A 24,566-nucleotide genomic window follows, 5' to 3' on the forward strand; every position below is an offset into this window, starting at 1 on the left:
GAATTTACTTTAAAGGTTATCAAAAATGTGTGCTATGTAATAGAAGATAAAGAAATGGCCAATTATCTGCAGATTTCAGTCTGGGTTGTTAAGGCTACAACTATTTAAAAGCTAAGCTGTAACCTTGTTGATCGAGGCAATAGCGACTTTCCGTGAACAATAGTGCACATGTTTACTTTCACGCAGCTTGGAAGACTAGTACAACATTTTAGCTCATACGGTACGGTCTTGAGACATTTTTCCATCAGAATTTTGGAAGCAGATAAACAATAACATTCCAAAACATCTCCAAAAATTTAACAAAAGTAGCCGATTTGTTACGAGTTGGTTACGAGTAATTCCGAACAAACCGTGACTGTAAGGTTCATATTGTGCCGCATGATTGGAACAATTATAACCAATCACTGTCACTACAGTTGAATTTTAACTCAGAAGATAAATATTTATATAGCTGGACAGTGGGATTTTAAACCAGCAATATCTAGGTATGGATATTCCGGTTCTGGTTGTAGAGAACTATTCATCGACACTTTCGGAGGAAAATGGAAGTCTCATGAAATGACATTATAATGTTATGACCTCAATCCAAGCCAGAGATAATAAGAGACAGAACCCCCATCTTCACAGTGTCACCCTTTCTTTTATGGCGGAAGCTTGTAAATGCACTAAACAGCAATCTGAATGGATTGTATACTATGAATACAGTCCATTATAGTCCTCGACAGAAAGACTGAAAATAATTTGGCCGCGCGTGAATCTGGGTGTTATGATTGGCTGTATTCTCCAGCGTACAATCCAGTGACATCGCAGCCGTTACAAACTTCTGAGATACATAAAAGATGGATATTGCTGTCAAGGTATAAGACTAAGTTCGTAATATCTTGGCACTGTGAAGATAAATATTATAATTTTACTTTTGGGGTAAACAGTACTTTGCTTATAAATAAACATTTTGTAACGACTGGGGAACCGACTTCTTCTAGCAATTCATGATTTTGGTTGAGATACCAGACCTGATATTCAATTTTGAACCAGACAGGATAGAAGCGTTCCAGAATACTATAATATATGATTATGCTCTTTTAGGTTGAGAGACGCAAACTTTGACAACTCTTTAGAAACACCTATGACACCACATTCATATACAGGACTAATCTTTAAATAATCTGAAGGGAAGAAGCAAAGTTTGGTAACTCTTTAGGAACACCTGACACCACTCTATACTCTGATTACTCATTTCAAACTAGGGATACTGATTAATTTCCGAATTTAATATTGGTTCAATCTATTAATAATCTGAAGGGTAGAAGATGTGATAAGGACGTGTATCAGGCTGTAATCTAGGAGAGAAGTGGTATAAATACAGACCAGGATCATCATCATTCAGTACAGATTCATTCTAGTCCACCACCACAACTACCAGTCTACCACTACTATCTTCCAATATGATGATGAAAATTGCTCTTCTTGTTGCCTGTGTAAGTAGTATTTATTTTCAAAATTTGAACAACCAGTCACCTTCACATATGATTTTGTTTCCCCTAAAAGTGGCGAAGGGAAGGGGGACTGACATGGAAAAAGCGTTCAGTCATTCGATGGGACAATAAACCAGTTAAAAGTCAAAACGGTTAATGCTGACCCTGGCTCATTTATCACTGCATGAGGTTTTATATTTTCATTAACTCGGTCTGAAGTAGAATAATAGGATGTAAAACTTCATTTCATTTTTTTTGAAGGTCGTCGTAGCTGTTTATTGTCAGGAGAAACAGTCAATGGTCGGTATGCAGATGTGTGGAGTAAGTGTCTAGTTTCCTTAATTTCTACTGAAAATTGTTGTTAAAGGTATACTACCTCTCAGAATGACCAAAAAAAAAATGAAATTTTTAACTTGGTTGAAATGAGTCTTTGCTCATCAGTGGGCTTACCTGGTGTTATTACTATACAAAAGAATCCCTCTTTCATTTAATAAATCCACAAAACTAAGTAATAATTTGCTAAACTTAGTAATTTTGAAACATGCTTAGAATTAAATTATTTAGTTTAATGGATACATCGCCATGACTCCTGGTAAGTCTAACTGATGAATATATACACTTGTTGACCAAGTTTGAGACTATAAATTCTATGTCAATTCTAACTGGTGGTATCCTTTTCAGCATTCAACCAAAATTATATATCTAAGTATGGGTATATCTATAAAGAAAATTGCGAGAACCTACTTCTTTAGTGAATATTACAGAAAGGCACGATTCTTCAAATTTTGGTACCTCGGTACAAGTGAGCTTTGAAATATGCAATGATATTTTGAGACTTGTCGTTCGTATACTTTTGGGTGACAGCTAGTCTTATATAAATCCAAGGCTGAAACTAAGTAAATAAGAAACAAAAAAACATCCATAAAGTTACAATTGAGCTCTTCCAATCATACATATACAGTTTCATATTGATAGAAAGAATGCATGTGTGGAAAAGTCTATTAGAAAGTTGAGGAATGTCAAACAGATGAGTGGCACCCTATTTTGAGTATTGTAAACCTGTTACTATTTTTAGACTACTTACTGTCAAGCTGGTCAGATGTGTTCTTACCAAGGTGGTTATCCCAGATGTGTCATGTGTAAGTTAATTCTTAAATTACCTCCCTTTCATTAGCTTAGAAATCACAGGTGGAATTTTTTCGATATGCAACCATCTAGTTTATTTGGTGCTGTGAAACACCGTTCGATCTGAGCCCCTTTAAAAGCCAATTTGTTTTCATTTCAGCCAATATGGGGGGTATGTACCCGGGTATGAACAACGGTATGTACCCAGGCATGAATAACGGTATGTACCCTGGTATGAACAACGGTATGTACCCTGGTATGAACAACGGTATGTATCCCGGTATGGGCAACGGTATGTATGGCGGTATGGCCATGACTGAAGAGGATAAGCCGGCAACTGCCCCTAAAGTAGGAGATGAAACTGAAGAGGAAGAAGCTGTTGCTGATATCACTACACCTTTGTAAATTATCGATAGAACTTGAAGAAGTTTGAATCATATAACAATCATTCAGTATATTCAGATAGCCTTAGAAACATAAACATTTGTAAACTTAAGGGTCCCTCGCTTTATAGCGATTACCATTTGCGTACGGTTGCGAAAAGAATATCGGTCATACGTTTCGAACGCCACTCTCTTGCACCTCAGGTGTGAGTTGCGTTCGGTACTCATGACCACTTTCATTATTCGCAACTAGTAATCGGTATGGTGCGAGGGCATCTTAATGACAATTCACACTGCGATTCTATTCTTAATAGCTAGTCAAATAAAACCAGAAAAACACCTGTATCCATTTTAAATTGACTTGTATTCATAGAATATTGATTTAAAATCAAAATAAAATCTTTCAACCTAAAAATTGTTTATTTTAGTCCGACAAAGATATCGATGCACATCAGAGAGTCAGAGAGTCTAACTACGTTGAACTACGCGTGAACTACGTTCGAAGTATGTACAACTACCGTCAAGTCTACGTTAAAACAATGATCACAGTAGGGACTATGAATCCGAAGCTCACCGTAGATATATTTTGAACACGTTGAAAAATTTTGTACTCTACGACCAAATCATGTATAACTATGTTGAACTACGCTTAATTAAGTCTAATTACGTTTAATATTTAGAGAAACTACACAGATACATAAATAGGATCAACAGTCTTTAATGAAATTGACCTTAAAACTGGATATTATCAATTTGATGATGCCAACCAAAAAGACAGAAAGAAATGTGTTTTATTTTGACCGACAAGGCTGTTAGAGTTTCAAGAATGAAGTTTTCTATATAGTACAACGATTTCAGAAAGGTCAAAGGGTTAATTAAAAACGGAAAGTACTAATTTTGATTAAGCAGTTTGGGGGTTTGGCCTCATAATGACTCGATATCAATAGTTGAAACCTACAGGATAACCAAGACACATGTTTCTCACAAGTAGGCGTTTATTTTGCTAAAACGTAAAGAAGTTTTCTTACATCTACCAAAAAGCATAAAGTTAAAAGGCTTACGTAATGTTTTTATCTACGGTGAACATTCTCTCTACTCCTGTATGCAGCTGGCGGATGAATCGGACTATTTTCAAATATTAGGTCATATGACAATAAATGTATGCCATGTAACTAACATCTGAAGAACTATATTTTGTAACACGGATGTAACTTCCGCCAAACAATTTAATAAGATTTTCTTCCAGCTGCATACGAGGTTATTGTCAGGCGTATCGAGAATGGCCGCCGTAGGTACTATTGTGAATAATTGCCTTATGCTTGCCTTATAGCCTACATCGTAAGGACCACACGTCTCGTCAGCAAACCGACGAAAAGAACGTAGTTGGGAGCTTTATATGCATGGAAGAACTTGACACCATTTAGCATTTCATGTCTATTGTTTTCAGTGGGCTCATTGTTCTCCAGTCCAAGTAAAGAGTTTATTAAAGAAGTGATGAAATCAAGGCATTGCTGATATACATGGTAACATGGGCGTAAACAGATTAACAATGGACAAAGATATAATAAAATGATATAATTTATATTTTCACCATTACCATAGTATTACATTGATAGTCGTTTGTATAAAATCTTTTGGAATACTTAACAAAACCTACTATAGACGTATAATAATTGTGTTATAAATACATATTATTATTTTCTATTATAAATCCCTACCTATCTATAATAGTTCAGTCAGAAAAAACTTGGTGAAAGCAAATAGTCTTGATTTTGCTCTACTTTGAAGGTGAGCAATAACATATTTTTGACAATTTTCAACTATTTTCAAACACATTATTGGAACATTGTTTAAAACAGTCCTAAATTGATATGAAGATAGTGAGCTAAAATTAAAGTATATATCATATGATACATCATATGAAGGTGCGGGCACAGGAGCGATCTTGGTCGGAGACTTTTGTCGCCGATTAAAGTCTTGTTTTGAGTTTCAACGACTGGTAATTCCTAAACCGCTATCTACATTCTTACATGTGCAAATGAAAGGTTTAGATTGAAATTTGCTGACACTATTCCAGCTTCTGATAGCTATTTTGACAGCAAGTTGTTGTCTGGTCTAGTGTCAGAAAAAGAACACTACGAAAATTTGGGATTATCGTATATAAACTACGAAATTCGCAGATCGATGACTAAATAGTTTTGAGCATCAGCTTGTACTTTCTTTTTGTTAGTATCACGTGACCCTTTGACGTAGAATTTATTGTTACGAAGATTGTACGGCGATAATGATGGTATGGCGGAACTACTATGGTTTGCTGGTTTCCTCACTTTTCGCAGCCTAGTTTTTCTGACCCTACATAAGCCGACAACTGTCAAAATTACTTTCAGGGGCAGGAGTAGGGGAAGTGAGTTTCTATTGGACTGAATAATGTAATGAGATTAATGTATTCAAACATTACTCGTCATTTAATTGTCTCGTCAATAGTTGATTGTGGGAATGAAACAATTTTAGAGGACATAAGTGTTAGATCCTTGCACTCAAACAATACTATCAATAGTTGTGGCATGTGGTGTAATGTACCAAGCTATAATACGTGACTAAAAGCAATATTCAGAAGCTGATTTGATATTAGTATAGGACGGGGGTTTTCAACCTTTTTTCTTTCTTTTAACCCTTTCGGAATCCTTGATCGATTGCATTATTGAATCTTTTTCGTGTTGGAGAATATAACTTGAATAGAACGATAGAATTTCGGGTATTTGCCTTCCGGTATCTATTGTCAAAATCTACAGCTACGATTTTTCAGTTCAATTTATGGGTCTTATTTTACAATAGCCTGCCAAATTTCTATGGGCCTATACTTTCACCTGATCATGCAATGATTATTATAGTCTAGCATTCAAAAATCAATGAATTTTTTTACGTTTACATGTTTCAAACATTGTAAGATTAACTAAGTTCTATTAGAAGCCAGCTGGCTACTGGACTATTTAACAACTATCAAAAATAGTTTTATATATTATAATTCTATGTTCTGATGTATCATGCGTGAATAGCGTGATTTATTATAATATCTGTCAGAGAATAAAATATACATTATTTCCACATTAGTAAAACTTGTTTTAACAAAAATGGATAAGGTAAGTTAATTAGAAATATACAATAGTAGTTTTTTTTAACTGTTTATGTGTATCGGGGACACTTTTAGCATCGATTTCAATTTTATGACGTCACTACACCAAAGGAGTTTTGCTATTGCAACGTCACAAAATGTTCAGTTTTAGTGGAATAGCAACTCACCTCTCCTAAATTTTCCCCCACTCTATTACCATTTTGCTCTTTCCAATTTCACCCCTTTCTGGGTCGCCTCTTTATCGTTTAACCCCCTTCCCATTTTGCCTTTTATTTGCCACCATTCTCCCAATTTGCCCTCTTCCCATTTTGCACTTGATTTCTACTTCGCCCCTTCCTAGTTAGTCCCTCCTCATTTTTGCCTCGGGTTTTGACACAAATTACAGAAAAACTGTTAGATAAACAGAATGAAGAAGATGGAAAAACACATGAAATAGTCTTTATAATGTTAATGTTATTAATTAAATAATAGAAGTGAATAACATATTATTAACAAATTAACATAAATAGGGTAATGTGAATACAGAAAAGCAATTACAAATTTAAATCCTAGAAGAAGTGTATTTTGTTTTATCTAATAAAAAAGGGGGTATTGAAGTTTGAAGGTTCGGAACGAGAAGGGGTGAAGAGGAAAGGAACAAAATGGTTAAGTGGCGAGTCGATATGGGAAATGAGTAAAATAGCAAGGACGATACACAAAAAGGGCCGAAACGGGATTGATTTGGAAATGAATTAGAAGTAAAATGGGAAAAGGCGAAATAGGAACATACCAGGAACCACAGACGTCTGATTGAACATTAGACCAGCTTCATTTGCCCACATGGTGCAGAAAAATAGGACGTAGAAGTAGTAATCATAGTTCTCCACAATTTGGCGTTTATTTTTCTAAAATATTAGTGTTAAAACAGCAACCAAAATCAAATAGCAACGTTAAAATGTTTACATAAACCTTTTAACAAAGTTTGGCGTTCTAAAATAAAAGTATTGGTTAGATACTCATTTGGTGAATAGTTTTCACAAATCAGACATAAAAACTCAGACTGTCCGTTACAATGAAGATCCTATCTTGTGGCATATATAATATTGGAGGTTAAGGCCCAATGGAATCTTTTAAATATACCATATTATAACACATTCAGAAGCAGCCCAAAGGCCAAGCAGTGCTAAATTACAATCAGCTTCTTTCCACCTCTTTTGGTTGCCGTTGTATGATTACAGGTTACCTGTCTAAACGAATTCCGCAACCTCTTTCAACTTTCATGCTTCAATATCTTTCAACTTCCATGCTCCGACCTTTTTCAACCTCCATGCTCCGACTTCTTTCGAGTTCCATGCTTCAACATCTTTCAACTTCCATACATCAACATCTTTCAACTTCCATACTTCAACATCTTTCAACTTCCATACTCCGACCTCTTTCAACTTCCATGCTTCAACCTCTTTCAACTTACATACTTTAACCTCTTTCAACTTCCATGCTTCAACCTCTTTCAACTAACATGCTTCAACCTCTTTCAACTTCCATGCTTCAACATCTTTCAGCTAATGAAAATGGTGTTGTGAGTTATGTGATTTTTTTTTACTCTAATGGCGGAAGACAAGACAACTAGTCTTCAGAAGTAAAGAAATGTAGCCTACGAGAGCTCTCACAACCCTTGCCATAATATCTTAAACTAGGAAGAATTTGTTTTCCTATTTCTATAGATGACTTTTCTATATGGCAGTGTCTTAAGTTTAGTCTTTGTGACTTTCAAACGCGAATAATTCTGGACACGTATGGATCTGAAGGCTCAAACTTCGACGGCGAGATGTGAACACTATTACTGATTGGCTTAGCTAATAAAACATTCTTCAGACTAAGGTACGATTAGTCAAAAAATGGCGCATCTATCCCTTTAACTTTCATATTATATAAACAAATGTATAGAAAGTTCTAGAAAAGCCGATTCGATCTAAAATATTTACTTTGATTTTCCTCTTTGTTTGTTGAGACTCAACTTTCAATTCTGAAAAACAACATTCAGGTTTTGCAAATTTTGTTTTGGCGTTAAAAGCATTGTTTCGATCCAAACTGTTTAAGAGAAATTGAGATTCTACTTTTGTTTTAGTTCGGAACGTCACGTTGTCGTGTTTCTGATTTAGAGTATTATTTTGGTTTAAGCTATTCTCATATAGGGGTCAAATTAGTTATTTTGTACAGAACCTAGTGATGGGGTGATCATAACTTAATGATTTAATTTGTTTTTTCATAATGATTTTTTAATAGAAATATTAAAACAGAATACTTCTATATCGGTCTAAAATTTATGCATTGAGTACTATTTTAACAATGGTATTTCTATATTGCTCTTCAATTGATGTATTGAGTACTATTTTAACAATGGTATTTCTATATCACTCTTAATTGATGGATTGAGCACTATTTTAACAATGGTATTTCTATATTGCTCTTCAATTGATGTATTGAGCACTATTTTAACAATGGTATTTCTATATCACTCTATAATTGATGGATTGAGCACTATTTTAACAATGGTATTTCTATGCCACTCTTCAATTGATGTATTGAGTACTATTTTAACAGTGGTATTTTTATATCGCTCTACAATTGATGTATTGAGTACTATTTCAACAATGGTATTTCTATATCACTCTTCAATTGATGTATTGAGCATTAATTTAACAATGGTACTTCTATATCACCCTACAATTGGTGTATTGAGCACTATTTCAACAGTGGTATTTCTATATCGCTCTACAATTGATGTATTGGACATTATTTTAACAATGGTATTTCTATATCGCTCTACAATTGATGTATTGAACAATATTTTAACAGTGGTATTTCTTTGTCACTCTACAATTGATGTATTGAGCACTATTTTAACAATGGTGTTTCTATATCGCTCTACAATTGATGTATTGAACAATATTTTAACAATGGTATTTCTATATCACTCTACAATTGATGTATTGAGCACTATTTTAACAATGGTGTTTCTATATCGCTCTACAATAAATGATGTATTGAGCACGATTTTAACAATGGTATTTCTATATCGCTCTACAATTGATGTATTGAGCACTATTCTAATAGTGAAAATAATTTCGCATTGTATTGATTTTTTTTATGTACAGTGAAATCCTAAGGCGCAGTAGTGAAATAGTCCTAGAAGTTGGTTGCTGTAATATATATCCTTTGAAGGACGCATTATTTTGTTGTCTTTTGTCGCCTTTCCTTAATGTCATGTATTTATACCCCAATTTTCACCTCGGCTAATATTTGGAGTGCGTGTCGTAAGTTTTGATTATTTTAATTTTTTTTGAAAAACAATATTTATATCTAGTTTCCAGACATCAGTGCCCTTGAAACGTTTCAGCCCCACTTGTTTTAACTATTTCTCGTTCACCTGTTTACAGCAGTGGTGGAGCCAGGTTTACGCCCGAATTTCTAACCTAGTTATGAAGTTTTTTCCCGAAAAAGATGTCTTCGGGGCTGCAAGGGGGGCGGTGATTTGTAAGCATGTATGCAAATTTTTATTCAAATATGTCATGAAGTATATATTTTATCTGCTTTTAATACCAGTGTCTCAATTTCCTACACAATATAAAATTTCGCTAGTACTATATGTATCTACTTGATCAAACTGAATTTGCATTAAAAAAAAAAGAGGTGAATTAAAAACAGAAGGTTCGATTCCTTGAGTGTCAGAAACGGGATTTTTTTTTTGCTAAGCCAATCAGTAATAGCGTTCACGGCTGAGAGTTGAAATTTGAACCTTCAAATCTGTGTGTTGAATTGTTCGCGTTTGAATGTTAAAATGACGACTCGTAATTTTAAGATACTCTGTGATATATAGAGTAAAATTCCTAGATGAGATATTTTTGAAGTGCGATTTCGTACATTTCTAGTCTTCTGAAGAGTATCTACATAATATATTCAAGACCAAAACCAACCCCCCAAAATGGCGTAACTACTGTCCCTTTAATTAAGCAGTTTGACCTAGTTTTCGTTTTTTAGTTAAAACTTGCAGAGACGTTAAGAGACATATTTCTCTAGATTTTGGCGTATCATTTTCACAAAATTAGCAAAAAAAATTTCAACCTACAAAAAAAGGAATGCCCCTTAAATATGCGTTAGCTATAGTTTTTAAATTATAGGCCTTTCAGTCTGTTATTTGCTTTAAAATTGTGGCCAGTGAAAGATGGCTTTGGGCCTTTAAGTTTACCTATGCTACTAGGATTCCATACGAAACTGCGTATGGCTCCTACGTGGAAATAAAATCAGATCACATTTAAAGTTTTATAAATGGCTTTAAATGTGAGTTGAAGGCTTTATTGAAATATTCTAGCCTTTATCACAATTCAACATATTAAGTTGAAAAAGTGATTCAAAATGGTTGTGAACTACATTCGTGTGTTTTTTTTCCACGCAAGAACTATACGCAGTTTCAAGCATGATTTAGTATGCCGGGCGCTAATAGTTGTAGAACAGTTACGGTCTCTGAAATCTATGCCACAAGCAGAAAAAAGCAACAGAATCTGCTGATAAATTAGTTAAGCTTCGAAGCCTTATCTACTGCTGTGCTCTGTTTGTTTTATTCAAATGATTTAAAAATACATATTTGTATAAAAAAAAATAACAGCCACTGAAAATATCAACAAATTTGTGAAAAAGTGTGAAGACGTGTTTTACCAAAAGTAAACCTGAAAATTTAAATCATTGCAAGCAGTAAGTTGTTCTTTGAAATGTATTAGATGGAGAAAGATAAGACAGAACTACAGACATTTATACAGAATGGAGCCAATGAACCTGTCAAAATAGTTGACGGTTCTGATGATGATGGTGACGAACCAGAACGTGATCAATGGATAAGAAAATTGGATTTTGTACTATCGTTAATTGGTTATTCTGTCGGTGTGGGCAATTTATGGCGATTCCCGTATATATGCCTCCGAAATGGTGGCGGTAAGTCTATTCTGCCTTTATACACGAATAGTAAAAATTGATTATTTAAATACTCGAATACAGTTGAGTTCCATCGTTTTTCCGTCCCTCCGATACCGTTTAATCTTGATAGCCTTGACCGTATGGAATATAGCTGTCACAGAATTCAGTATTGTTGAGTTCGTCTTGTCTTTTTTTCAGGTGCCTTTCTCATTCCATTCTTTTTCTTCCTATTGTTATGTGGTATACCATTGTTTTACTTAGAAGTTTGTTTAGGACAGTTTTCTGGTACCAGCCCTCTCTTTGTCTTCAAACTATGTCCTTTATTTAAAGGTAAGTGTTACAAACTATGTCGTAATCGTAATAGATTATGTTCTTTATTCAAAGGTAAGTGTTACAAAGTACGCGTTGTCCTTTATAGCAAGGTAGGTGTAATAAGTAATGTTGTTTATTCCACGATATGGATACCAAACTGAATGTGTCCCTTTATTTAAAGGGGGAGTATGTAGTAATATTTTCATTATCAAAATGTCGTAAATTATAGTTTAAATTTTTTTTTTGTAAAGCGTGAAGCCATTTTGATTGTCAAGAATGATATTAAGTGACTTTGTTGTTAGGTAGGGATGGCCATATGTTTTTTAATGACTATTTTTGTACCGTCGCGGTACGAATAGGCACGGCCTTAAATAATATCTTAAGTTATAGTTTAGATTAAGCAGTTTGACCTAGTTTTTGATGTTTTTGGTGAATTTATAATGGCTAGATATTATTAGTTGAAACCTTTAGTATACGTAGGAAACATATTTCTTTACAATTGGGCGTTTATTTTATTTTATTTTACGTACAGTGGCTTTCTAACAGCTTAACAAAAAAAGCAGAACGAACTAAAAAAAAAAAGTTTACGTTAACTTTTTAAATATTTTTTTGCGTAAACAAAATAACGGCTAGATTTTTTGTTAGTTAAAACTTTCAGATACGTTAATGGACACGTTTCTCCAGATTTAGGTGTATAAATTTCACAAATTTGAACAAAAACCGAATGCCCCTTTAACTATCAATAAAAACATAAGTGCTTGATATAAAGGTAAATAGAGCACACAAAGTAATTTATTTAACAGTAGTGTAACTAACTATCTTATTAATTTAGCAAATTATATTCTTTTTATAAACCGTAACTTATACCTGAATATAATTCTAAAATATGTTATTTACATCTATCAAACTAAAACGATCAGTGACGTTATCAAACACTTATTTTTAGTGGAATTGCAGGAACCACAGGACGTCGAATCGAAAGTTTGAATGATGCAAATTGATGCTATCGGGGTCCACTTTACACTTTAAAACAGTAGAAAACCTCCTTACAATCCCTTTAATATAGGTACTTAAAGATGAGTTTCCTATTTTTTAGTGTCAAATTAAGCAAACTATTTGATTAATTGGTGTTTCTAATAAATTATCATCTATTCTTAATCATATCATTATGTTAATACATATAATTAAGAGTTTTCACCAATCATAAATGTCCATGGATATACAGTCTGGATAAACAAAAAAAAAATGACTTTTGGACCTATCTTGATCGGTCACTCATTGGAATTTCGCTATTTTAGCTAATTATGAATTAAATATGAACACGTGATACAAACTGGTATTTTTCCAAGTCATTAGAACACCTCTACTTTCTATTCATATAAGTATTATCATTTTATATAGAAGCGAGGAGCACATATATTCCATAATATTGTCTTGTGTTCTTTGAGATATAAGTTTATATGGTTCAATCCCGGCAAAGGTCGAGATAATACCTTCAAATTTTTCAACCCGGTTTCCCCTGTCAGTGATGCAGGTAAGAGGGGCTGACATGGGAAAAGTGTCTAGTCGGATGGGACAATAAATCAAGGTCCCGTGTGCTACAGGCTGTGACGTTAAAGATCCTTCGAGAGTTGGAAATCGAAAAAGAGCAGGCTAATGCCGCTATCCTAGCAAATTTTCCCTCATTGTACCCAGAATTACGTTGCACGTTTTCATGAGCCCACATGGTGCAGAGAAGTATACCGTAAAACTCCATTCATTTCATTTCATTTTTATTTGGGATATCAGTTAACAAAAGATAATCAAATATCTGGACTGGGACAGCGAAAAAAATGGTTTATTCTCCTTCCAGGAATAGGATATGGGATGGTCATAGTTTCCGGTATTGTAACAATATATTTTAATTGTATTATGACCTGGGTTTTATATTATTTAATAAATTCATTCGGAGAAGAGTTACCATGGCAACGATGTGGACATTGGTGGAACACTGCCACCTGTCGGGATAATTTTGCACATATTGAAAACTCCAGTGTCTACGGAAATGGAACTTTCTACGGCAATTATTCTGATATTTACGGAAATGCCACAGATTTTTACCTCAACAACACAACACCTAATCTCTTTCTAAACCAAACTGGTAAAACAGCTTCTGAAGAATTCTGGCAGTAAGTTGACAACCTTTGTCGAATCCTTTGATTAATATCACTGAGTGTACATGATTCAAATAATTGCCAACAATCAACAGATTATTCTGCAAAACCAGTTTCCATGATAAAATTAGTTTGTAGGTTTTTTGGGTTTTGTTTGTGAAACACTGGTGTCGGGGGAATTGTAACTGAATTGATTGGTTTAGGGCGGTTTTGTTTTGTAAAAATGGTGCATTATCAACAAGGATTATGTGAATAGGTTTTTTTTGTGAAACACGGGGCTCGGTTCTGTCTGAACATCAATTTACATCAATGTACTGACTGTCTGTTGATTTGTTTCTTTTCAGATATAACGTTTTAAGAAAATCGGAAGGTTTCGAAAATCTAGGATCTATACAAACACATAATGCCTTATGTCTATTAGCCGCTTGGGTTGTGGTTTTTCTTTGTTTGATAAAAGGAGTCAAATCTCTTGGATATGTTAGTATTTTACCTCTTCTAAATGATTATGTAGTTGATAAACCTAGTTACCTTACAGCATTTAATATTCCGGTAGTCAAATACGTATACGGTAGTAGTAACCCTGTCGTCTACTTGGGGTCCTACAATGTTGCTGTCTGCACTTTGTACACAAGATTTATGGCCAATTCATGAACTGCACATGCGTTGAGATTGACCAGATTTGCACTTCACGTATAGAAAAACATTTTCCATACAAAACCAATTTATTTCAATATAGTTATAATGCAGATCTAGATGCGGATATAATATACACACAAAAAATAAAAAACAACCAAATTTGCATATTATCCAGACTATTTTTTGTTTCAGGTTGTTTATGTTACAGCTTTATTACCGTATTTTCTATTAACATTATTTTTAATACGTGGTTGTATGTTACCTGGTGCTTTAGATGGTATCAAATTCTATATCACTCCAGATTTCTCCAAACTAAAGAGTATCAGTGTAAGTAACCTTATATTATGTTTGGATGTCCAACTGCAAACTGTTTACAGCGAAAGTACCGATAGCGCTCTACAAGTTGTCATGGATTGACCCCTGAAAAATAACCCTCTAGTCCCGAATAGTCAAGTCTGGCTATGGGCTTTTGGTATCATGGCAGCCGTTATTTACCGGTACTTTGTCCAAATTGTCACGTGATCACTATTAGATATTCGTGTGGGGACCCCTCAATTCCCCTCCTGATCATGATTATGCATGTTGAAACGGTTCGGTAGTTTTCAAGACTTGGCGTTTGCAGCGAAGACATGGGTTTTTTTTACAGGATTCTTTTCACAAACGATTCATTTTTGTGTACATGTAATATTATGTAACCTTAATATTCAATGTAACATTATGTAACGGTAATTAATATAATATTATAGGTATGGACTGAGGCGTGTCTTCAGGTATTTTTCTCACTCGGACCAGCCTGGGGTGGTTTAATAACCATGTCAAGTTTTAATAAATTTAATCACAATTGTTTCAGGTAATTAGTCTTATTTTTTAATGACACAGACATTTGAGGTCAAAATAATAACTGAGTTATTACAGTTTTCCTTGGTAAGATAAAGACTCAATCTCGTCATGGTCGAGATAATAACTTATGTGTTGCTGCATGGTTGGCGAACATTAAGAAAATACCATTTGATACCACATTTTTACAAAGAATTTTTTTTTTAAATCGGTCCGATCTGGTCCCCGATGAAACATTTCTTTGATAGGTCAGAATGTCGTCTTGAATTGCCTCCAATTGCCCCCTCTATAGAGCCGATTGGGTTTTGACCCATGGTCCATGACGGCGACAAATCGGACGTTCTACATTTGCTAATAGGGTGTTTTTTCAAAGGATTGTTTTCGTTCTGATAGTAACAGATAATTATTTTGGACGATCGTTTGTTTTTTTTTTGTGAAAATTATCGAAAACGTTCGACCACTTTCGAGCACTACCTTATATCATCGGGGGAAGATCTGGAGCGATTGTTTCATTCTCCTGAGGAACGTTTTGCAAAACAGAAGTCGATTCAAATTGTCGGACCATGACTGTCTTGATCGTCTGAAGGTCGCATTGTCTCGTCTGTAATCTAGAGCTTTCGGTTAAATTGTCCGAAAACCGTTTACTTCCGACTTGCTGTTGCCTACTTCAACATACACCGACATTCGGCCACTCCGGCACAGAGAACGGTAGACATCGGAAGCGGGTACTTCAGGTACTTTCGCATAGGAATCGTGTCGATCGCTTAAAGAATTTCCACAATTCGTCTCCCGACCCCAGCCACTTTTCATTTATCGGGGCTTAATCGAGTTTTAGAAAAAGAGGACGACTGGAGGCGATTCGAGACTACAAACGGGTCCATCAAAATCCAGCCGATCGCTTTTTCGGTACCCTGCCCTCGGAGGACTGCCGATTGACCAAAGCAGCCGACTGACCAAATAAAGTAATCGGGTTCTATTTGAACCATAATGATGCTTGTTGAAATTAGGCGATCACTCATGATAAAATCTACGACGGTGTCTTTTCTTTTTAAATCAGATGCCGAAAAGTTGGACGTAAAACTCAATATCGTTTCATTTTTTTAATTGTATGTATAGGGATGCCGTGATAGCTACGATGGCGGATGGGTTAACATGTTTCTATGGAGGATTTGTTATTTTTGCTGTATTAGGTTTTATGGCTAAAGAAGCTGGTGTTGGAGTTACTGAAGTGGCTATTGGAGGTACTCAATCATGTATTTTTACCATAGGGAAACTACTATTGTGCTATTCACAAGTCTCTGTAGCTTCAAACATCCACTTTGGATTATTTGAAGTGTGGTTTGCATCTGGAATATAAGATGAGGTGAAAGGAGACTACCTTATCATCCTTCATAGTGAACTTCGTCTTATACCTTGACTACAATAGCCACCTTTCTTGTATCACGGAGGTTTGTAAATGCAACGATTTGATTGTAATCTAGTGAATATAGCCAGTCAGAGTATTTCTATCGAGAGTCCTAATTGGCTTTATTCACTTGCGTACAACTCATTTAAATTGCTGCAATCCGTGATACAAAACCAGTGACCATTGTGGTCAAGGTATAAGACAAAGTTCGTAATACCTTGACCATTGTGAAGATGAATATTTTTGTAAGGTCGATAGCTTTCAGAAACACATGTCCATGTGCGCATGCTATGCGCTCTAACAATAGACAATATGTATAGTATCGTACTCTTTACTTTTATAACGATTAAAATGTAACTATAAATTTCTAGGTCCTGGACTAGCTCTAGTAGCTTACCCAGCAGCTATCACTAAATTACCAATACCTCAATTCTGGGCTGTTCTCTTCTTTTTAATGTTGATTACACTTGGATTAGATAGCCAGGTATAATTCACGTTCTTTTTTACATGAATAAACTCGCTTAAGAACCATGATTAACGTTGGTTCAATACATTTCAACAGGTGCTGTTACCAATAGGTGCAGAACATTTTAGCAAAAAGAAATATTTGGCAGAGGCAAAGCTATTGAGATTTGATCCGTTTAGTGTTGGTTTTTATTCGATAACAGTATAAAGAATACAATCGCAGCGCCATTTGCGAGTCAAAATAACTCTTTTTGCGATCCAATTTTCTTATAATTGGCCAAAACAGGATGATCTTTGATTTCAAATGAAACTGTAAATTTTCATGAGAATCTTTGCAAAATCTGATACGCTCGGCTATCTCTATTAATTTTGAACTATAGACCGTTAGTCTAGAAATAGCTACATCCATTGCAATTTACATTTTAAACACTACTTTAATCATTGGAGAGATCAATCTAGAGGCTATAACAGAAGGAATTTGAGTTTCTACCGAATTTTCATCAGATACCAAGCAAAATTTAAATTGATTAGCCAGAACTGAAATTTTGTGTCTTATTGCTTATCAAAAATGGACACTGGCCTATAGATGTCCTGTAAATGGAATGGACTGAGTGCTCCTTTCTATTTATAGTTTGGTATGTTTGAAAGTTTAGTAAGTGGTGTAATTGATGCCTTCCCGAAACAATTATCAAAACGACGAATGTGGGTTACTGCTGGTTTAGCTTCTATGTGTTATTTACTTGGTTTACCAATTACAGCAAATGTAAGTTATTAGTTCGTTAGATATGCGAATGAAGTACCTTACCGGGACTTCGTTGACAAGATTTTGCTCGATATGTGTCATAAGTCATAACCAGCTGTTACCTTGTGTTTGATACAGGTCGAGTATTGATCAGTTTTTGTTTTGCTCGGTGGAAAAGTCTCCACCCATCAAGATGTACCTGCACTTGCAAACTAATAAATGACTTTATGAAAAGGATGCATATATAAGTATCAAAGTTGACAGTAGAAGAATCTTATATTTTTAAGCATAATTTGTTTATTTGTGTTGCTTTGTTTTTTCTTTTGTAGGGTGGTATATATGTTTTTCAACTAATGGATTGGTTTGTAGCAGCATTTTGTCTTCTGATAATGTGTATCATAGAATGTTTGATTATAGGATGGATTTATGGTAAGTCTGCTGCTAGTAGATGCGTTTGAAGTATATTTTCGTCTTACAGTAGTTAGATAATACTTTGGATATATACAGTCTATCTAATGCAAGGGTTTTCAACCTGAGAGTTATTTCGAAATGAGGCGCTTTGCAAGTTTTGGACTTTTGGACTATTTAGTCAGCTATATTCTATGAAATGAAAAAAAAAATTGCTGGAAAAACAAAGAGAAAATCACGAAATATGGTAGGGAAGTAGGGTAATACCAAGGATTTATAGGGTATAGAGGGAAGTAGGGTGAATACCAAGGATTTATAGAGTATAGGGGGAAGTAGGGTAATACCAAGGATTTATAGAGTATAGATAGAGGTAGGGTAATACCAAGGATTTATAGAGTATAGAGAGAAGTAGGGTAATGCCAAGGATTTATAGAGTATCGAGGGCAGTAGGGTAATACCAAGGATTTATAGAATATCGAGAGAAGTAGGGTAATACCAAGGATTTATAGAGTATAGAGGGAAGTAGGGTAATGCCAAGGATTTATAGAGTATAGAGAGAAGTAGGGTAATACCAAGGATTTATAGAGTATAGAGGGAAGTAGGGTAATACCAAGGATTTATAGAGTATAGAGGGAAGTAGGGTAATACCAAGGATTTATAGAATATAGAGGGAAGTAGGGTAATACCAAGGATTTATAGAGTATAGAGGGAAGCAGGGTCATACCAAGGATTAATAGAGTATCGAGGGCAGTAGGGTAATACCAAGGATTTATAGAGTATAGAGAGAAGTAGGGTAATACCAAGGATTTATACAGTATAGGGGGAATTAGGGTAATACCAAGGATTTATAGAGTATAGAGGGAAGTAGGGTAATACCAAGGATTTATAGAGTATAGAGGGAAGTAGGGTAATACCAAGGATTTATAGAGTATAGAGGGAAGTAGGGTAATACCAAGGATTTATAGAGTATAGAGGGAAGTAGGGTAATATATATAATCGATCAAGGATCTTGAAAGAGGTAATAGAAAGAAAAAGGTTGAAAGCCCTTGATCTAATGAATCCATTAATTGTGAATGCTATAAATTCGCAAAAGCTGCGATAACTTGTAATCGTCCATAAGTATTTATATAATTACAGGAACAACAGACATCTGACGGCAAAATTGAAATTTTGCAAATAGAAACATTCAATTATCCCGATACCTCTAAATACCTTTTTTAACGTACCATGTTTTTAAACCAGCACGATATAGTTCACCAAATATAGTTCAAAGCGCGGTTGCAAACGTATCAACGAGCATATCCATATAAATTTGCACTTACAATGACATTATATTACATTGACATTATATTATTGCACTAACATTGACATTATATTATTGCACTTACATTGACATAGTATTATTGCACTTACATTGACATTATAGCATTGCACTTACATTGACATTATATTATTGCACTTACATTGACATTTTATTATTGAACTTACATTGACATAATATTATTGCACTTACATTGACATTATAGCATTGCACTTACATTGACATTATATTATTGCACTTACATTGACATTATAGCATTGCACTTACATTGACATTATATTATTGCACTTACATTGACATTATAGCATTGCACTTACATTGACATTATATTATTGCACTTACATTGACATTATAGCATTGCACTTACATTGACATTATATTATTGCACTTACATTGACATTATATTATTGCACTTACATTGACATTATATTATTGCACTTATATTGACATTGTATTATTGAACTTACATTGACATTATATTATTGCACTTACATTGACATTATATTATTGCACTTATATTGACATTGTATTATTGAACTTACATTGACATAATATTATTGCACTTACATTGACACTATAGTATTGCACTTATATTGACATTATATTATTGCACTTACATTGACATTATATTATTGCACTTATACTGACATAATATTATTGCACTTACATTGACATTATAGTATTGCACTTACATTGACATTACATTATTGCCCTTACATTGACATTGTATTATTGAACTTACATTGACATAATATTATTGCACTTACATTGAAATTATATTATTGCACTTACATTGCCATTATATTATTGCACTTTCACTTACATTGACAGTATATTATTGCACTTTCATTGACATTATATTAATGTACTAAGATTGACATTATATTATTACACTTACATTGACATAATGTTATTGCACTTACATTAACATTACAGGTGTAGAAAGATTTAGTAAAGATATTGAATTAATGATGGGAAGAAAACCTGGTATTGTTATTAAAACATGTTGGTGTTTTATTACTCCTGCTCTGTTATTGGTATGTACTAAGGGATTATAATACATATATAAGGATAACAGATTACTATTGACATACTGACAAATGTGTCATTGATTGCAATGTTTATGTCTTTATTTATTATATGTCAGCATTGAAACAACTAAAAAAAAAAACTCCACATAAAATGCCAACATTTCCTATAAATGCCAATAAGTTGATTTAAGTTTTTTTTATGTTCAACTATTTATTACTAGAAAATGCCAATAAGTTGATTTCAGGTTTCAGGTTCAACTATTTATAAGTATAAGATGGCAATAAGTTGATTTCAGGTTTTTTTTTATGTTCAACTATTTATTACTAGAAAAATGCCAATAAGTTGATTTCAGGTTTCAGGTTCAACTATTTATAAGTATAAGATGGCACTAAGTTGATTTAAGGTTTTTTTAGGTTCAACTATTTATTACTATAAAATGCCCATAAGTTGATTTCAGGTTTGTTTACGTTCAACTATTTTTAAGTAGAAAATTGCGATAAGTTGTTTTCAGGTTTGTTTAGGTTCAACTATTTATTACTCTAAAATGCCCAATAGGGTGATTTCAGGTTTGTTAAGGTTCAACTATTTATTACTCTAAATTGCCCAATAGGTTGATTTCAGGTTTGTTTAGGTTCAACTATTTATTACTCTAAATTGCCCAATAAGTTGATTTCAGGTTTGTTTAGGTTCAACTATTTATTACTCTAAATTGCCCAATAGGTTGATTTCAGGTTTGTTTGGGTTCATCTATTTATTACTCTAATATGCCCAATAGGTTGATTTCAGATTTCTTTATGTTCAACTATTTTATTACTCTAAAATGCCCAATAGGTTGATTTCAGGTTTGTTTGGGTTCAACTATTTATTACTCTAAAATGCCCAATAGGTTGATTCAGGTTTGCTTAGGTTCAACTATTTATGAGTATAAAATGTCAACATTTATGATTTCAGGTTCGTTTAGGTTCAACTATTTATGAGTATAAAATGTCAACATTTATGATTTCAGGTTTGTTTGGGTTCAACTATTTATTACTCTAAAATACCCAATAGGTTGATTTCAGGTTTGCTATATGAGTATAAAATGTCAACATTTATGATTTCAGGTTTATTTAGGTTCAACTATTGATAACTATAAAATGTTAACATGTAAATTTCAGGTTTGTTTAGGTTCAACTATTTATAACCTTAAAATGCCAACATATGATGATTATGTGTATCCAGATTCAGCTAAAGTTCTAGGTTTTATATTATCTATTATACCCATAATACCAATACCTGTTTTTATGGTTTATGAACTTTATAAAGCAAACGGTTCACTTTTACAGGTTAGTAGCTTTAGTTTGACTCTATCCCCAATCAGTTCTTATTCTCAAATTTTCCATTAAACGGTTTTGTTACGCATACTGGATTTTGGTAATTTTGATGTACATCGTTTTAGCTGGGTCAGTTCAAATCTTCAAAAACTTCATTTCCTTTATCATGGAGGCATCTTCAAAATCTGGTCAATTCAAACTTCGGACTGAAAAATCGCAGATTCCGTCAATTGTCATCAATTGCTCAATTCCTACTTTTTAAGGTGCGGGCACACGAGCGGTCTTGGTCGCCGACAGGATTTGCTAATATCAAACAAGTTTGATAATTGTCTCCGATAGTTTTATCGTCTGCAAGACAGACCGTTATCGTCATGGTCGCGCGTGATTATCGACATGGTCGTGCCAATTGGCGAAGCTCCGGACAAGACTCTAGTCGGCGTCAAAAATCGCCGACCAAGACTGCTCGTGTGATCGCAAAAAAGTGGCAAACGTTGGATCTTGTCGTGAACAATAGGCAATGAGCAATTCGAATGTGCGACCATCCAGTCCAAATCGCAGTTGATTGCAGACGTTCCATTTCTCGATAGGAGTGTTTCGCACAAGTCGGCCGCAATGTATTTGATGAGATCATGTCGATTAACAGTCGACCTTAAACCACTTGTAACGATTCTCTCTATTTTCTTTTTTCAGAGATTTAAACAAACTCTACGACCAGCGTCAGATTGGGGGCCTTCATGTAAAGAATACCGACATGAATATTCATTAAAAGATCATCAATATGAATCACCATTTGTTAAAACATTTCACAGAATACGTCATTGTAGAAGATGATGATGAACTTCATATATCTAAATATCTCCATTATAATTGAACTGTTTCAGGGGAAGGGTTCGCCATCCGTTTGACCACTTTTATACCTTAGTCTCAGAAATAGGAATTTTACAACTAAGCTAATTAGTAATATTGTTCACGGCTCACCGCCGAAATTAGAAACTTCAAATCTATGGGTGTCCAGAATTTTGTCCTTGTTTTAAAGTGAGAACTCTTCAACTTAAGATACTCTGTGATCTATAGTAAAATTTTTAGTTTGAAGTATTTTTAAAGGAATTGTACGATTTTCGTACATTTCTAGTATCAGTACTTCTGAAGACCATTTACATATATTCAAGGCCCAAATCAACCCCCAAAATGGCGAATCTGTCACTTTAAACCTTTTTTTTTATTCATTTTTTATTTTCAATAATTCTAAAGAAAGGATCGATACAAGGTGCATAACATAAATCAATCTCATATTTTCAACGCGTACTTGTGAAAGAAAGAAAGAAACAACTATATTTTACAAGGATAAGAACTTCGACAGGAATTATGAGTGAAGATGACTTATTCAATGTCATCGGACTTTCACACGCCGATCGACATCGGCTTGTCCAAAGGTTGCGTTCCTTTTCTCGTACCTTCAAAGCAAGAATTCTTCAAATAAGCATGCGGACTTATATTTTAATGAGAAAGAAATAGAATTTAGTGCAAACTATACAGCCTCCAAATTGAGCTGGCGTGAAAGATTTTTTTTTCGTAGCTTCCGCTGTTTAAGATGGGACATATTATATGTGTGTAATGTATTTGTTTATATCAAACATTAAAAACTTGATTAAAAATAACATCCTATGTTCAGTAACTGATCACACAGTCAACGATAAACATCGTTTAGATTTGTTTCATATGGCTATCAATATTAATCCCCGTACCGTTAGAACATTTCAACTCTTGGTAATGGTCATTTCATGTAAACAATACTCGAACGATCTCAGTTCTGTCCCACATCTTAAAATATTTATTGCAAATATGTTTGTCTCTAGTTGTAAAACTAGATTGTAGATTGAGTAGATATAGCTCTTACATGTTCAAGGGTTGTTTTCCTTGCCCCGTGCCTAATTTTGTGTTTGATTATAGCAAAATTGATACCAGAAAGCTCGTTCACTGATGCACACTATGAGAACACGTATCGTATTTTCACTAAACGAATTTATGAAATTGTTGATTAGGAAGTAAATACATTATGTGTATACTTATCTAAATTCTTCAAGGTAATAATAAAATGTACGAAAATGAAATCCTGAGCAACCAAACGACAACCCCGTTGAATCGTGGGGAACACTGTGTGTGTAAACTGTTCATTGTGTATTTATGCGAAGCAAGGACACTATGCAAATGTTCTGTGTCACACAGAGGAGCCCATGTCAAATCAATTGCAAAATACATCAAAAACAATTTTTTTTCCTATATTCTAATGGGAGAAACCTCTCACAAGCATATTGTGTGCTTCCCGAATCTCAACCATGACAGTTATACTTGTATAACGCCAGTTTGTCCAGTTTGTAACCATAATCTCGAGATGCTGGCAGCGCCAATGATAGCACACGTAGTAACACATTCTTTTTCCCATCAGAATGGGAATTTTTTTTAGCATATTTTAGTTAATGGAGTTGATTTTACGTTCAAATCTCCTTGAACCTCGCATATAAAACTCATCCGCAAAAAAAGACAAAAGGGTGAGTTTATGTGTTGACTACCGAAAAGTCATCAAATTAACTTGGACACATTCCTACAAGTCAGTTAATAAAGAGAAAATATACCGAAATATTGGTAGGATAATCTATCTTCACTACAATTGACTTTAAAACCGGATATTATCATGTCGATGTCAAATTGATATCAAATGTCAAAACACTGAATGAATCTTCTTTTATACTCGACAAGGCTTAAAAGACGCGGGTCAAAACTATGCCGATTTCTGTCAAAAAATGAAAATTGAGAATTTTGTTTGTTTACCTTTTATAAGGTCCGTATTTTCAGTCCCTCAACATGTTTTTTTCGAA

General features: G+C 34.1%; 2 protein-coding genes across 2 annotated transcripts; both read left to right on the forward strand.

Moving 5' to 3' along the window:
• The first annotated feature begins 1,406 nt into the window (after positions 1-1,406).
• Positions 1,407-3,393, forward strand: LOTGIDRAFT_237221 (hypothetical protein). The gene is made up of 4 exons (XM_009069111.1): positions 1,407-1,478; positions 1,737-1,796; positions 2,551-2,614; positions 2,761-3,393. Exons 1-4 carry the CDS (start codon positions 1,446-1,448, stop codon positions 3,003-3,005), a joined length of 402 nt encoding a protein of 133 aa, XP_009067359.1. The 5' UTR covers positions 1,407-1,445; the 3' UTR covers positions 3,006-3,393.
• A 7,558-nt stretch (positions 3,394-10,951) lies between these two features.
• LOTGIDRAFT_81772 (hypothetical protein) lies at positions 10,952-22,446 on the forward strand (the record flags this gene model as incomplete). Its single annotated transcript, XM_009069099.1, has 13 exons — positions 10,952-11,084; positions 11,265-11,396; positions 13,231-13,546; positions 13,876-14,008; positions 14,360-14,494; positions 14,914-15,017; positions 16,121-16,245; positions 16,781-16,893; positions 17,506-17,637; positions 17,946-18,045; positions 20,282-20,382; positions 21,535-21,702; positions 22,381-22,446. Coding segments are annotated over 13 exons (1,758 nt in total), but the record flags the coding sequence as incomplete, so codon positions are not given.
• Positions 22,447-24,566: the final 2,120 nt, after the last annotated feature.

The sequence above is a fragment of the Lottia gigantea genome (genome assembly GCF_000327385.1).
Source record: "Lottia gigantea unplaced genomic scaffold LOTGIsca_99, whole genome shotgun sequence".
Lineage (NCBI taxonomy): Eukaryota > Metazoa > Mollusca > Gastropoda > Lottiidae > Lottia > Lottia gigantea.